This window comes from Myiozetetes cayanensis, unplaced genomic scaffold (genome assembly GCF_022539395.1).
Source record: "Myiozetetes cayanensis isolate MyiCay16 unplaced genomic scaffold, myiCay2020 scf21, whole genome shotgun sequence".
Taxonomy (NCBI): domain Eukaryota; kingdom Metazoa; phylum Chordata; class Aves; order Passeriformes; family Tyrannidae; genus Myiozetetes; species Myiozetetes cayanensis.
In genome coordinates, this window is record NW_026087423.1 from 10658905 (window position 1) to 10673814 (window position 14910).

Consider the following 14910-nt stretch of genomic DNA (forward strand, 5'->3'; position numbering starts at 1 on the left):
AGAGAAACGAGGAGAAAGAATCACAAAGATTTGTTTATTATTTGGGTGTTCGCCTGTCAGTCAAACACGACAGTGGCACAGTGGATGTATCAAAAGAGCACATCAGTTGATTGTGCCACACTGATGTGCTTCCCTGTCAGAATCACACAAGGTGGTAGTATCTCGTTACAGATTAGGCAGCCTATCTGCAAAAGGCAGAATGATAGCAAAAAGTCACATACTGAAAGGCTTCTTCAAGCTCAAGGAAGAATTGAAAAATGTCTTGTTTCAAAAACCAGTTTTCACCCAGCTGATGGCTGTAGCTGGTAAAGGCACCTATTGCACTCCATCTCTTCATATGTTCCCCTGTTCAGCATTCTTGAGAGGACAAAGGGTACTAAAATGATTGCAGACTTGTACAAATGGCTGTTTGTTGGTTTGTGGTTTGTTTTTTTTCCCAGCAGTGTTGGGAGCAAGGCTTGAGAAAGCCACAGGTGGACAAACACAAGGGGCAGCTTGATGTGAGAATTTAACCATTTTCAGTGCGTGAGCAGAAAGGGAACAAGTTACACAAGTGCTGCTGAAGTTTGATCTTAAGTAGGCAGAGAATGAGTAAACTCCCAGCACTGTAAGAGTGGCTGGTAATGCAGCCTTCTCAGGGGTAGTTTATGTGCTTTAAGTGGACTGAGTGGGAAAAGTCTGCCTGTAAAAATTAATTAGGTGATGACTAAGACCTACAGCAGACAATGAAATAAAACTACAGCGGGTTCTCACTTCGCTACACTGAATGGCAGAGGCAAATCCTTTTTGACTAGCCCTTTTATGCCAATTTTTAGAAATACCTTGTAGGATCCAGTCTGTAGTCCAGTGTACCCAACAGATGCTATTTCAGAGAAAAGTGCATAAAATTTCCTGATAGACAAGTAGGGCTTGTAAAATTGCATCATGAAGGGGATACTCTGCTGTGAGAGTTGTGAATGTCTTTTCAAAATGATAGAGGTCGATTGAGTGAGCTACTTGCATTAATAAGTATTATTTTAGGTAATATCACACATGAAATGAGACTGTTATTGATGAGAAGTACCTTTGAATAGCACAGGAATGGAATGGAAAAATCTGAATGCCTGTGGGGCCAGTTTTCTGTTTCTCTTTTGGGTGAAGGTTTTCATACAGGGACAGAATGGCAGTCAGGACTGCACAGAACTGATCTATTAGGGCTTTAAACCCTTATCTCATAAAATTAAAAGGCTGAAAGCTTGAAGAGTGAAACAAAAAGATGTTAAGAGATAAAAAGAAGCAGTTATTTGCAGATTGAAATAATCCCATAGTCTCTATGTGAGAACAGGAAGACCTGTTTTCTCACTCCTGTCTGACTGAGCTTCCAGCATTAAGTTTTATTCCTAAATAACCAGAGTTCAACACCAGTAGATGGGAGTTCATAATTTAAAATGAAGATTTGTGCCTTATGCATAGTTAAAATGCAGTCTGAATTTTCCTAACACTTTTTAGTAATTTGTTTTGTGGGAGTTTATGTCATAAATTGAAACCACTGCTGCATGTCTTAAAACCAAACAGTATTAATGGCCCATTGCACCAGAAGAATGGCTTTTTCAATCCAAATGTTTGTGTATTATAAATTACAAATCATTTCTTGGTCCAATAACCAGTAAAATGTTATTTACCATGTCTGCTGCAGACACTTTTGACAATTCAAGTTATTTAAGTTGAATGAAGCAGACTCAGTAATGAACAGGGCCGTGACAGGGAGAATTTAAGTGTTCCTGAAGTGGATTTTAATTTTAAAAGCAGAAGCTTTCTGACCATGCATGCAGAGCCTTGGTGTCCCCCCACAAAGTGCCTGCAGCTGGAGAGCAGCACTTTGATGCTCCTTGCAGAACTGCCTGTGTTGGGTAACACACATCTCCCATCCTTGCCACGAGCTCAGCGAGTAGGTGAACCGAAGGACAGCAAACTGATTTGTTCGGTACAATAAATCAAATATGAACATTTCAGCCCCTCTAGTGTTCATTAAATTATGCTGTTGTTATTTCTGTTCATTCAGCAATTTTTGAATTATGTTGTTTTATCATAAACACATTTTACCAAAGTTCATCACGTGGTGACCCTTCTCCAGAAGTAGTTTCTAAATTAATTGTGCTGTCACAGAGCCAGTGGCAACTGCAATGTCATACATCAGATCTTCTTTTTCTAATATAGCCTCCACAATTATTTTATGAGTTGTTGATGTGTATTTGCAAGGGAGATTTTTCAATGTTAAAAGCTCCCTTGTTGAGGTATTTTTCCCCCCCAAGTTATCTTTTCATTTCTGTTTTAGCAATAAATGCTTTGGAATAATTTAACTTCTAGTTAACTATTCTGTAGCAGTGCTGACATCCTGGGGATAGGGAACTGTGGGACGTTTCCTGATGTTTAACAACAAAAACTGCAGGATCCAGAGCTCTAAGTCCTACAGCCATTGATTACCTAAACATCACAAGCTCTTTGAAATAGGTGGTGAGTTATTTTATGGATGCAAATTTATTTTACAGAAATATTGAGAAACACAGAGAGTTGTTTAGTTGCCAGCTCAGTCAAAGCTGGGTCCTGGTGTCCAGGAATACCAGCCAGCAGATTTTTCTCCAAGTCCTGCACATTCCTTGCCTCTGGAAATAAACTCCTTATAAAATTATGTTCTCCATTGGGGTGATCTGAGAATTGATGCAAGAGCAAGAACCAGAGGGAACAATAATGGCAGTTTTTCAGAATCCTCCCTATTCCTGCTCTTCACTGCATGTGTTCATTCATGGAACACAGTTTGGAGTGTTCAGCTTTTTTATCCGCATTCAGACTTTTAAAATTATTTGTTGCAGACCTCCCTACAGATACAGACAGTTTACATCTCTTTCTTTTGATATGTGGACTTCGAAGAGTAAAAGACCCTCTGTATTTAGTAGAAGTTTTTTCTGGTAAGTGCTGGCTATTTGAATACCCAGTTTTGTTTTGTCACCGCATTCAGATGCATCTCTTTTATGTTTGTAAGTTTGAGCCACTTCATTCACTGCAGAAAACTTTGTGATATATTTACATTTGAAAAAAAGAAATTCTTATGTAACCATTGATCTGCTCAACACATTATTTCTGTGCTGCTGTCTTTTCCATCCTGCTGGGAATGACAAAGCACTGAAATCAAAGCAGTATCTGATGGGTTTATTTGCTGAGAAAACTGTTTTGCTGTTAGGTACGATATTGATGGGAGACAAAAGAAAAGGTCACCTACTTCAAAATAACTTTGTTCATCTTGCTGTCCCGTGGCTGTTACATTGATTTGCATGTGTGCTAATTAACCTTATTGAAGTTGCAAACAAACTGTGCCACCCATTGTTCTGGCTCATCACTGTAAAGTGGGCTGAATTTTTCTCAGACTCAGGTAAGGGAAAGTTTTGCCAGGTTCTGTTTGGGTCTGTAAATGGTTCAAGTGTTCCAAGTTGGAAATTTAGCTTGCACTGTTCAACTTACTTTTATAAACCTTTAAAATCCTGTGATGCCGAGTAACTAATGTAGTTTATTCAGGTAATTGGTGTTGAAAGAGCAGCAGATTTCTCCTGTTCATATAATTGAGCAGTCATTGGAATGGTTGCAGTTACTTCCACCTGTTCTTTTACATAGGGAAAAACTCAAATAATTTTGGCTTGGTGGCCAGAATCACTGCATTATACAGACTATTGTTCTCTTGAGTGATTCAAAATTAATATCTGAGCTCAGTTAAATAACCCTTGAGTCATAAGAGATCACATACAGCAGAAAGGCTAAACAGTAACTTTTAGATATGCTAATATTTGAATTCTGAGGAGTAATGTGAGGGCTGAGCATGAAATCTGGTGCATGTTCAGTCTTTTAAGTAGTAATAAAATATTTGCCCAATTCTTCTTTGTTCATGCAAGTATTTACAATGATTGTAGATAAATAATTAAATAAAAAGAGTTGTTGCTCTTCTGTTTTAGATTGGCACAGAAAGGATCCCAGTGTCCATCTGGGCATTATTGGACCTGCAGTAAGTTGTTGTTGTAATTTTTATTTTGCTTGTATGCTTATTTCTAAATACTTCCATTTACTTGCATCTGAGATATCCCAGTAATTCTTTACAAAGTGAACCTAAGTCAGAGGACTTGTAACTCTTACAGAGATAAGAAGGTGCAAATTTAGCAGCTCACAAAAGGTCTAAACTCTGGAAGTGGAAGCAATTCCCATACCATTATTAATGGCAATAATCTGTTATGGTGTCTGAGACTGTTAGAGCAAAACATTTAGTGTTTAATTTGATTACAGAAAGAAGTTCTGAAAACAGAAAGTATCAAAATATTCGAATTCTAACATTGGCTTCTCCTTTTATAGCTGTGGGATTTCAGACAATCACAAACCACTAAAAATGTGTACTTTTGCAAACAAAATATTAGAAATGCCTGTTTCGGTGTGAATAATTTATAAGTCAGCCTGTCAAATATTTTGGAAGGCAGTAGTTGCCACCTAGATAGAAGACTTTTTTTCGCAGGCATTGCTAATGAGGGGGTTTATTTCTGTGAAGGTGACTCAGGTGCTCGTTATCCCTGTTCTTACATCTTTCCTTCACGTGGAGGGTTGGCCTTTGGTCCATTCCGTCTTACACTTTGATGCCATTCCTGGTAGTCTCGATTCATACACAATTAACAGCTGTCAGCAGGTGCAAAGTGATGTTTGGGTTCTGTCTGACACCCAACAGCGAGGACAGAGCTGACAAATAAAGCTGGTGACGTCTCTTGCACACGTGGAATCGCAGTGCACTGAAGACTGGGATGAACTGAGCTGCTGTTCTACCTCCACATCTCAGAATAATCTCAAAGCTGGTGCCTCTGTCCTGCTTCTTCTGCTTCTGCTACGATGCCTGTGTCAAGGGCAACAAGTTTACTTTGTGCTAAACTTAGAAAACTAATTGCAGGACTTCTGAGAAAGAAATCCTAGTTCTCCATGTAGATCCACAGCAGCAGAAGGTTTGGAAAGGCAGCCTACAACCTTCATTTAACCAGTGGAAAAGGTCTGAGGAGGCAGCTGTGTCACATGAGACAAACTCTCACTGATGCTCCAAGGGTACTAAAAGCTCCACTGTTTCATCTGGGTAATGTGTTCTCTCTGTATCAGCCTCATCTCTGATTCATCTTCACATGAGCCTGAAAACTTGCAGGCAGTTTGTTTTAGAACAAAGTAAATAGGCTTTGAATGGGTGAATAAGGACTGTTTTTCTGTTTTCTCATCCAGTTTTGTTCTTTGTAAATTTTGGGACATAGGATTTTGTTCTTAAAAGACATTTTTACCTTTTGCTTTTATTTTTTTTGTTGTTGTTGTTGTTTTTCCATGCTAATACACAAAATGATTTGGAAGTGAACTGGTGTGGAAGGCAAATCTAGAGCAGGTGTAATGAAGTTGTGCTTTAGAACGAGAAGATGCACTTGCTGCCTCCAGTGAGGATTTTAAACATTTTAGTCATCTTTTTAAATTTGCTTCACTTTTCCATAAGCTGATGTCTTTACAGGAAGCTACCAGAAATAACCCTGTGGCAGTGCACAGGCAAGGACTGAACCTCCTTAAAACATTTTAAAACATATTTCTCCCATAGTACTAAAATATTGCTAAAGGATGAAAATACTCCTCAGCTCTATTGGTATTTAGCTGTGCTTTTCCTATTCATGTTACTTCTCAAACCACAGAAATCTTAAGAAAATCAGTGCCATTATCTATGAAGCATGTAATTTTTATTGTGAATATTAAAAAAACCACACATTAAGATTATATTAATTAAGACTAGAAAGAACAAAGGCCCACATACTATTTTCTGCCTTGCTTCTCATAAGATTATATATTTGCTTCCATAAGATTATACATTATTTCCTGCATTTTCTAGGCATGATTGTCTCCAATAGTGCAATCCAGGTAATGTTGCAGGATTGGGTCCTGTGTAATGTAAAATTTTTAGCATTTGTCCTCACTTCCAGTTTCCCTTTTGTTCATTTCTATAATGAATTTTGGAACAGGGGGTAATTTTCAGCAGCTCTGTATTCCAAGAATAGGAGCTTATGAAACTTTAAAGGAAGTTGAGGCCACAAAACTTGTGTTCAGCTGCTGGGTGACCCCTCAGAGATACACAGAACACTGCTGTGTTTGCAGTGATACTGTTTTCCACTGATAGCTGCTTTTCCTCTGTTCAACTTGCTTCCATGCCTACTTTTGGCAGTTGTAGGTGAATAAGTGCCTCCACAGATGGAGGGATGCAGCCCATCTCGACCTACTGTATGTTTTTGGGGCTAGTTTTAAAATAAAACAGCTGTTAACTAAACTAAGCAACTAGAGGAAGTCTAATTCCCTGCTCCAGAATATCCTAGAGCACAGTAATTAGGAAGATCAGACAGGAGACAAAGTTATAATTTCAAATTCCTTATCCTGCTGAGGAATATGAAATTCTGCCAGCTCCATCCTGAGTAAGTGTCCTATTCCCTGAGATATTTTTTAACAGGTAAGAGCTACTACTACCATTTAACTGACAACTCTTCTAACCCTTTGTTACAAATGGTAAAATGAGCTCTTCCAGTATTTCTTAAAAAGGTTGCTTATTTTCCTTTTAGACCTGAAGTTTTGCTAATTTAGGTCCTCGTTGCCTATTCAACAATCACTCAGATAAACGCTGCTGCTGTGAGAAAAGGTGATTCCTCATGCAGTGATGTTGCCAAAACCTTACAAACCCAAGGAACTGAGCAACTCCTTCCTCTCTGTCTTGAATATGTTTGCAGATTCCTCAAGCTCTTCACTCTTACTACTCCAGGTGATAATTCTGACAGAACTTTCTATGTACTAAGACCTGTTTTCCCCTTCAAAGTCGAGAGTCCCAGCATTATAAAGAAGATGTTCCTGGTCCATTATTTCTGTCTGAGCTAATTTTTATATGGCAGCATTTTGATGTTGTGTGTTTATGAAAGATTTGCTAGGTTTTGATCATGGGGAGGCTCTGTGCTTAACAGGCCCCTTCATCTTCGTGCAGCCTTTGATCTGGGACTTCCTGCACTGTCAAACACACCTTGGATGTTTCTTTGCCTGTCAGCAGAGTAAAAACTTCCTTACTGGCATATCTGGACCTGTTCAGTGTGGTTTCCTGCTGTGTGCCCACTCCCTTTCCATGTGTCATCTTATCTCATCTGTTCTGATAGAAAGTGCTCACATAACAGGAGCTGCTTGCCTCTGATCTCTGATAAATTGATGAAATTTGCAGCTCTTTGAAGGCTGTGCCTCTGGATCAATGATGTTTTAACAAATGCTAGGTAACTGATGATCGTGTTTGCCTGCTAACAAAATAAAATGTGGCAAAAAAACGCTACCTGTAGGAAAAAAGGGATGATGGAGGCATATTGGGTGGAAATAACATTCTTTTCAGTAGCTTTTTCAGAGCCCGTGCTGAGTTCCTCGGCATCCTGCCATAGCCACTTGGCTCTGGAAAGTGTTCACATCTTCTGAGTGCTCTTCCAACTTACTGAACAGCTTATGTTGTATCTAATTGCTGTTATATTGAGCCTGTGGTTAGGTAACTGTGCCCCCTCGAATTCCTAAATGTAGCTCAAGGGGATCACTTCTCCAACTCATCGCTACCCCCCCTCCTGAAAGTCATATTTTAACTGAATTCTCGTATTCAGGCCAGGATTCTTGGAATATTTACCAATAGCAGAATACAGCCTAAAGGATTGCTCTGTCTGTGAGGCAGATGGCAACTTCTTGGCTTCCACTGAAGGAGACAGAATAGGAATTAATGTCATACAACTTTTATGAGTCACAGGCTGTGGTTTTTCTGATCCTTCTAAAGGTACAGGAACAAAAGACCAAATCCCACTGGTCCTCAAACCACTTGCAAGTACTCCATCGATTTTAATGGAAATAAAGTGTAGTTCCTCATGAGAGGAACTCAGCATCTAAACAGTACTTTGGGGAAAAGCTGAAAATATATTTAGATAGAAATAGCAATTGTGAAGTTCACTGTGAAATATCCAAGGAACCTGTGACAGGACATACTGGTTCACTCTGTGGGTCTATAGATCTGTACTCTGTTGCCAGGATCAGGTAGTGCTTCAGGAAAGGGCACTCGATTTTTATCCCTGCTGTTACCAAAAATACTTTTTGAAGCTGTTATGCAAGCCTTTTATTTTTTTTCTTCTGTAGGAATTCATTCCTTAGTGCAAGTGATTCGCTTGAATCTTTTAATTGATGAAGCCCTGTTTCCATGAAATAATTAATGTTGTGTTCAATAATTAATCTCGTGTTCAAAATACACAATCATAGCTATAAAATAACTTCTGGCTTTTTACCAAAAGAGTTTTCTAAAATGCTTTGTGAGTGCTGTCTGTCCTGTGATCTGGAAAAAAAACCCAACCAAACCCAAAATATTGACATACATTTAAAAAAAAAGTCGTTGCTCCCAGTCTTACAACTGCTGCAAGCTAACATATATTACACTAATATAATCAGTCAGCCTTAATAAACTCTAGTTGTGTTCTTCATGTCTGGTTAAGGATTTTCAAGTTCTGTTTGTTTCTTTTAATCATGCTAAATGAAAATAGCAGACGTAGTTAAGCTTTGTAAATAAACCTACTGGAGTTAATTGCCCAGCTTAGACAACTTTTTAATGTTTTCAGATTCTGTGTTTATTAGTTTCCAAACAACTGTTTCTGTCACTGCACAGCATTTATTGCTATAGCATTGTCTTGGTTTATATCCAGATTGCTTCCTGAGTTAACTAAAGCCTGAAAGGTTCCTTCCTTTCCTCTCCTTGCTTACTCAGTGCGCGGAGGGAACGAGGGAACGTCACTTGGCACATCAGGTGCTCACTCAGACAGGGAGTTGTCAAACCAGAGTCGTGTGAGAACAGTCACTCATGTTAAATACATCCAGCTCTGATTGGAACAGCAGCCAGAGGGATGTCAGGGGAGAGGAGACAGACCCTCCCACGCTGAGCTGAGCTGAGCTGAGGAGTCACCCAGAGGTGCAGAGGGGAGGTGTCAGCTGGGCATTCCATTTGTCAATCGCTCACTAGAGGGTTGGTTTGAAGAGCCAAAGGTACCCACCCAGTTGCAGCTCTGTGGTACGATTGTAAACCTCAGCACATTCACCCATTTGAATATTTGAGTTAAGAAATGTGCTAGAATTTGGGTTTCTCTTCCGGGTGTTTAGTCCTTAAAATGGTGCCGTGATCCTCTGTGTGTGCTCCTTTCTAGGTTGATCCGCTTTTTACCAGCGAAGTTAAGGAAAAAGTTAAAAGGTAAGAAGTTGCCTCCAAACCTTTTGTTTGCTGAAGGAAAGCTGCCCAGCTTTTAAAATCAGGCCTGTACAAATGAACACACACACACAACTCTCTGTCTGAGTAACAGAGTGTTGGAGCCCATTCTCAGGAGGTTCCTGCTCGTGTGCATTTGGTTTGCAGGGCACCTGGAGTACATTTATTACAGGAGCTGCCCCAGGATGATCTCCACGCTGCTATGAAGAGGTGCTTTGCCGTGGTGAACAGCTCCATTTCAGAGGGGATGTCTGCTGCCATTCTGGAGGTAACTGCACCTTAGTTGTGAGGTTATTCATGAGGTTACAGCGCATCTGAAATCTTTTATCACTGGAAATGTGTGTCAACATTTTATGGCCACGTTTCAAAGCTAGGGAAGACAAAACTAAAATACTTCTTTTTGCAAGTGTTAGCATTTAAGGTTTTCTTCCCTTCAACTGGGAGTTTTTTATGCTTTGTCTATTTATTTTTAAAGGACAGAATGTAATTTTATCAGTCCTGTTAAATTAACAATACAGACCTGAGATGTAGAAATCATTCTGATTTACTGGGGTTGTCACTGTGCTTGATTCAACATCCACTTCCTTATAATGTTGCCAGAATGGACTTTCATTTATTTTTCCATCCTTTCAAAACGCAATCTTAAGAGCTGTATTTGGTTGTTTAATTCCAAAATGATTAATGAATGAATGACACGCTCAGTTAATTTTTTTGCCATCAGTATCGAAAATTAATAACCAGTTTTATTTCATATCTGTCAAAGTAGGGCACTGCTTAGTATTAAATGTTTTCTCAGAAAGTAATAAGTGTACTTAAAGTGGAAGATCTTTGGGCAGATGCCTTTTACTGTTCCATGTATTTTGGTGAGTGCTGAGTGTTGGTTCATCATACTCTCAGAAGATCACAGAAACAATCCCATTACTTGTATTAATGAATCTCATCTTTCTGTTTCTAAGTTGCATTTCCAGCATGCTTTTCTTCCACACAGCTGGAAGTCTTCCTAAGCAGGAACTAAGTGAGCACTGTAAGAATTAGGAAAGCCAGAGGATGGTAAGATAGCAACTGTGTATTTCCTTTCTAAAATGCCAGTGCTCAGAGGTGGAAGCAGATGCTCTTTCACAGCAACAGGACTCTGTAACAGCAATTACTATTGACTGTGACATTTCCAAACTTCCCAGGGTGGTGGGTGAGACAAATTTTGTGTGCTTGGTAGTTGAGATGAAATGGAGTTACTAACACAGTGCACAACTGAGCCAGTGACTCGGAGAAGAAGTTAAGGAACTGTCTCCTCCTGAACAGAGTTCATTGACATTTAATCTGCCTTGAAATCCTAATCTGAGTTTAATCATGCTAAATAAACTGGCCATTGACCACAGTGGAAAAATTAAATTCTTTCTTCTAAATGCAAGACTTGTCCTGTAGTAGACTGTTAACTGTGCCCTTGTATATGATATCTTTTCCATAAAAAGAAAAGATCCTACTCTCCCTTCTTCTGTTATCACCTCAGTGGAATAATATCAAACCCAGTAGTCGTGTTTGGTTTGTGTTCATGCATAATCACGTGTTGAAGACAAAATGCAATCTCAAATATTCTGAGGTGGAATATTTCCTCCAGGAAAATTCATAAGCATAAATATAACCTGCTGCTTTCCACCAGCCTCAGTCCTGTGTTGCCTTGCTGTTGAATAGTGAAGGAAAGGCAAACTCATCTCTGAGCTGTCAGCTCATAACTGGGAGTTCATCCTGGAAGTCATGGAACAGGGATAACAAGAGCTGGCAAATAAATGAGTTACAGGGGCAAAGTGGTACCTGCCATTTTAGGAAGGGAAGTCCAACAGCCATGGCACAGGTCTGGTGAGACAACAGCCCCAGTTCCAGCTGAGTCAAATCTTCTACAAGCAGGATTAGGTCTTAAGCTATCTCTTGAGAAAATACCTGGAGCTTTTTAGTCCCTCAGACCTGTTTGAATTCTGCTGCTAAAGTTATAAGGGTTTGGGATTTGTGTGTCTCTTTACAGACAGTCAGACAGTGGGATTTGATGACATGCTTATAAAACACCCTGCTGTAAAAATCTCTCTCTCAGAGGAAGTGTCAGTCTAATAAAGTGAAGTTTTTTCTTGAGATGGCCAGCAACAGAAAGGGCCATCTGCTAAGATCTTGTTAAATAATGAGGCAGAAAACTGTCTCTGAAAATCTCCTGGTCCTAGGCTGGAGATAAAAGGCTTGACTTTGGAAATGCAACTTTCATTCTCTTCAAAGCTCAGCATTTAACAAGGGCATGAATCTGTAAACAGTATTTTAGTATGAGATAAATATATAATAGATAAATTAGATAAATATATAATCATATCTATTTCAACCTGCCTTAAGTTATGAAAGAACTAAAAGGCATAACTAATTATTTTGTCAGCTCGTACTGATATGTCAGAGATTTTGCCATAACTGATCTATTTTCTGTTTGGCATTTGAAGAAGAGAAAACAAACACTATAGCAAAAATGAAAAATACATCCCTTCCTCAGAGAGCTCAGGAGTTTTGCACATTTCTGGGCACGTGGTGGTGAAAAAATAAAGGTTTATATTTTCCCTGTGTAGCTGGTAAGAAAAAGGTTTAGGTTCCAGCACCATTTTACTGGGGCACTTTTTCTGTGCTCTCAAGAGTGTTGCTACTGTTGTAACAATCATTAGATTGTTATGCTTTTACCAAAAAGAAACTAATTAAAATTAAAAAAAAAAATCATCTTAGAAAAGGAAATTGGACAGATTCTGTTGTGCTCTGAGGCAAAATCCAGGCTTGGACAACATGTGAAGTACAGCCCTAGTAGTTTGGAATAAAAAGCATAGAAAATTATAAAAATTTAAAAAAAATTAAAATTAAAATTAAGGCACATTGTAAAGCAGTAAAATTGAAGAGCCAACAGAAAAATGCAGAGGCCAGAAGGAAGAAAATGAGGGCCAGTCCAGAAGACAAAGTAGTAAATAAACCCTGTCTTTACTCCCTAAGCCTTATACTGCTGGTTGGATGTGCTTATTGGGTAACAAGCTTCCCCAGCTAAAATTTACACCCTGCATCCTTCTGCAATAGCAGTAAAACACATTTGCAGTCAGAATAATGGAACAAAACAGATGGGCAATGGACTAAAATGTTATTTTATGCTATTATTTCTGGAAACCTAGGTCAGTAAATTATACATATTTTCAACAATGCAAATGATTCTTTTTACTGCTTAAAAATAGACTAAGTATCTAAATTAAATTCTAAGCCACTTCATGCAGTAATTATTTACAGCCCAATCCATTTGTTTAAGGCTAGCTGGAGTAAAGGCAGCCCAGCATCTAAAGTATTTGGCCATCTGTTCTGTCTTTCAGTAGCTATAATTCATTGGTACCTGTGTGTTTTGAGACCTGAAAGTTTTCTTATGGAGCAGTTACTACCCTCCAAGTCCATGAGACAGAACAAATGTCTTTCCTTTTAGAGTTCAGAAATTACAGAAAATGAAATATAAATCTACTGTTCAACTTCAATCAATCATCAGCAGTGTAGCTTTCAAAACCAGGAGCAAATGAATATATCTTGAGACAATTCTTTAACTGTGTGCTACAGCCCAATCTAACCTGCAGTACAGCAATGCTGTGCCAGCAACCTCACCATCAGGTACAGCTTCCCTTCCCTTTCCCTTTCTCCTTATATTTCTAATTTATTCTGGCTTATGTTCACTTCATGAATCTGTCTGAATTACCTCCAGCTAATCCAGTAGTTCCTGATGCAAAGTGTAGAACAGGTTATATCATTAGGGATTATTATTTTTTTAGAGGTAACTGCTGCAAAGCAGATGTTTGTGACAGAAGGACTATGGAATTGCTGTGTCCAGAGTAAATACATCTGCAGTGGTGATTTAAACAGTGTCTTTCTTGGATATTTTAAGTTACTAAAATGTGTTGCCACTTCCCAACAGTCCCTCCTCTTCAAAAAATAATTGGTCCTGTACATTAGCAGCCAGGGTATTTTTGTCTTCAAGTTTGTCCAAACTATACAAAAACATCATTTTTCTCCTTGGAATTTTGTTTTCTTGCTCTGTAGGCTGAAGCAAAATTGCTCCTCATCCAGGAGTGTAATGACAGCAATTAAAAATGCATTCGCTCTGGAGTGACAGGGAATGAGTATGAAGCAGATTGAAGATTTAGGGGAGTGAATTTCTTTCCCATTTGACACCGTGGTAATTGTACAATAAGAATATTTCTGATTTTACAGTCAGCGCGTCTCAAGACTTCCCAATTCATCGATAGCAATTAAAGCTTCACGTCAGGATATGCATGAGTAACAGGAGTTGAGTGGCCAGGGTTTGAGGTACTTCAAAATCTAAGCTGTGTTTTTAAGGTGGCCAGGCATTAGGTCTGTTGGGAATGGTTTCCTGGCTTGGAATGGATGCTGATTCTGCAGGCAGCTTGAAATGCTGCGTGTTGAGAACCCCCACACTTGCTTTCCTTTCTTCATGTACATACATCACTCACACATGCGATGCATTCTTCAGGTGTGTTCCCTGGTCTTTGAGGATCTCCAAAGAAAAGCTTTTCCCAGAGCCCTGTATGACCCACAGGAATCAGAACTGAGGAGAAAGTGCCAAGTGACCTCCAGGATCCCCTTCACTGTTGTTGTTGAACCACCCACATCTCTGGAATTCCGTGTGTTCTAGAAAAATCTGTGAAAGATTTGTTTTAATGGGACAAGAGAACAGATACTTCACTTGTTTTGTGCTAGGAACTGATCTTCTCATCCATGCTCAAAAAGGGAAAGAGTTCCACTGGCAACCTTTGAGCTGAACTTTAATTTTATCCTCCTCAAGCATACCATATGTTCATGGCTTCCAGAGGGAAACAAACTGCATACTTTGAGGTGGAAAAGAATAACTGATGAAGCAGCTATCCATTGACTTCCTGCATTGATTGCTTCTGATAACATGTTCAAAGCTACAAGACTAACAGAAACAAAATATTTCAAAGAAGTTCCATATAGGAGATCACCTTAGATGTGGTATTTTTCAGTTAAAAATTTGGAGAGATAGGAAGGAAGTTTGATTTGTTGTTTCTACTTTTAATTTTAAAATTGCCACCATGAGCACCTCAAAATCCCTGAATCCTTACAAACTGTTGTTTCTTTCTTTTATATTCCTCTAGGCAATGGATTTAGAAGTTCCAGTGCTGGCAAGGAACATTCCAGGGAATGCAGCAATAATAAAACATAAAGAAACAGGACTGCTGTTTTCAAACCCCCAGGTAAGAAAGCAAGGGATCCTTAGACCTCGCCCTTCCAAAGGTGAGGTTTATTTTCTGTTCCACGCCTGTGTCTGTCTGGACACTTGGCTCTTCCTCTCAGCAGTTTTCCTCAGATTCTCCCACAATGCTTGGATGTCAGTCTGCCTGCAGTTCCTTTGCAGTTCAGTGAACTCGGACTAGGTGTCAGCCTTGCTGAAGGTTTGTGCTGCTCAGAGCTGCCAGCAACTTGTTGCACTAGGAGCTTGAAGGCTCCATAACCAAACCCTGGAAGAGCTGCTATGGATTTGTTGGTTTTGCCTTCAAGTAATAAATGAAATG

At 39.2% G+C, this 14910-nt stretch overlaps 1 protein-coding gene across 1 annotated transcript in view; it reads left to right on the forward strand.

The window, feature by feature from the left end:
- GLT1D1 (glycosyltransferase 1 domain containing 1) overlaps positions 1-14910 on the forward strand; it is a 43259-nt gene that overhangs the window by 20461 nt on the left and 7888 nt on the right. Inside the window, exons 7-11 of the mRNA XM_050318205.1 lie at positions 2850-2945; positions 3981-4030; positions 9261-9304; positions 9467-9587; positions 14494-14592. Of these exons, the coding sequence (XP_050174162.1) occupies positions 2850-2945; positions 3981-4030; positions 9261-9304; positions 9467-9587; positions 14494-14592 (410 nt within the window). The remainder of the gene's footprint in view (positions 1-2849; positions 2946-3980; positions 4031-9260; positions 9305-9466; positions 9588-14493; positions 14593-14910) is intronic.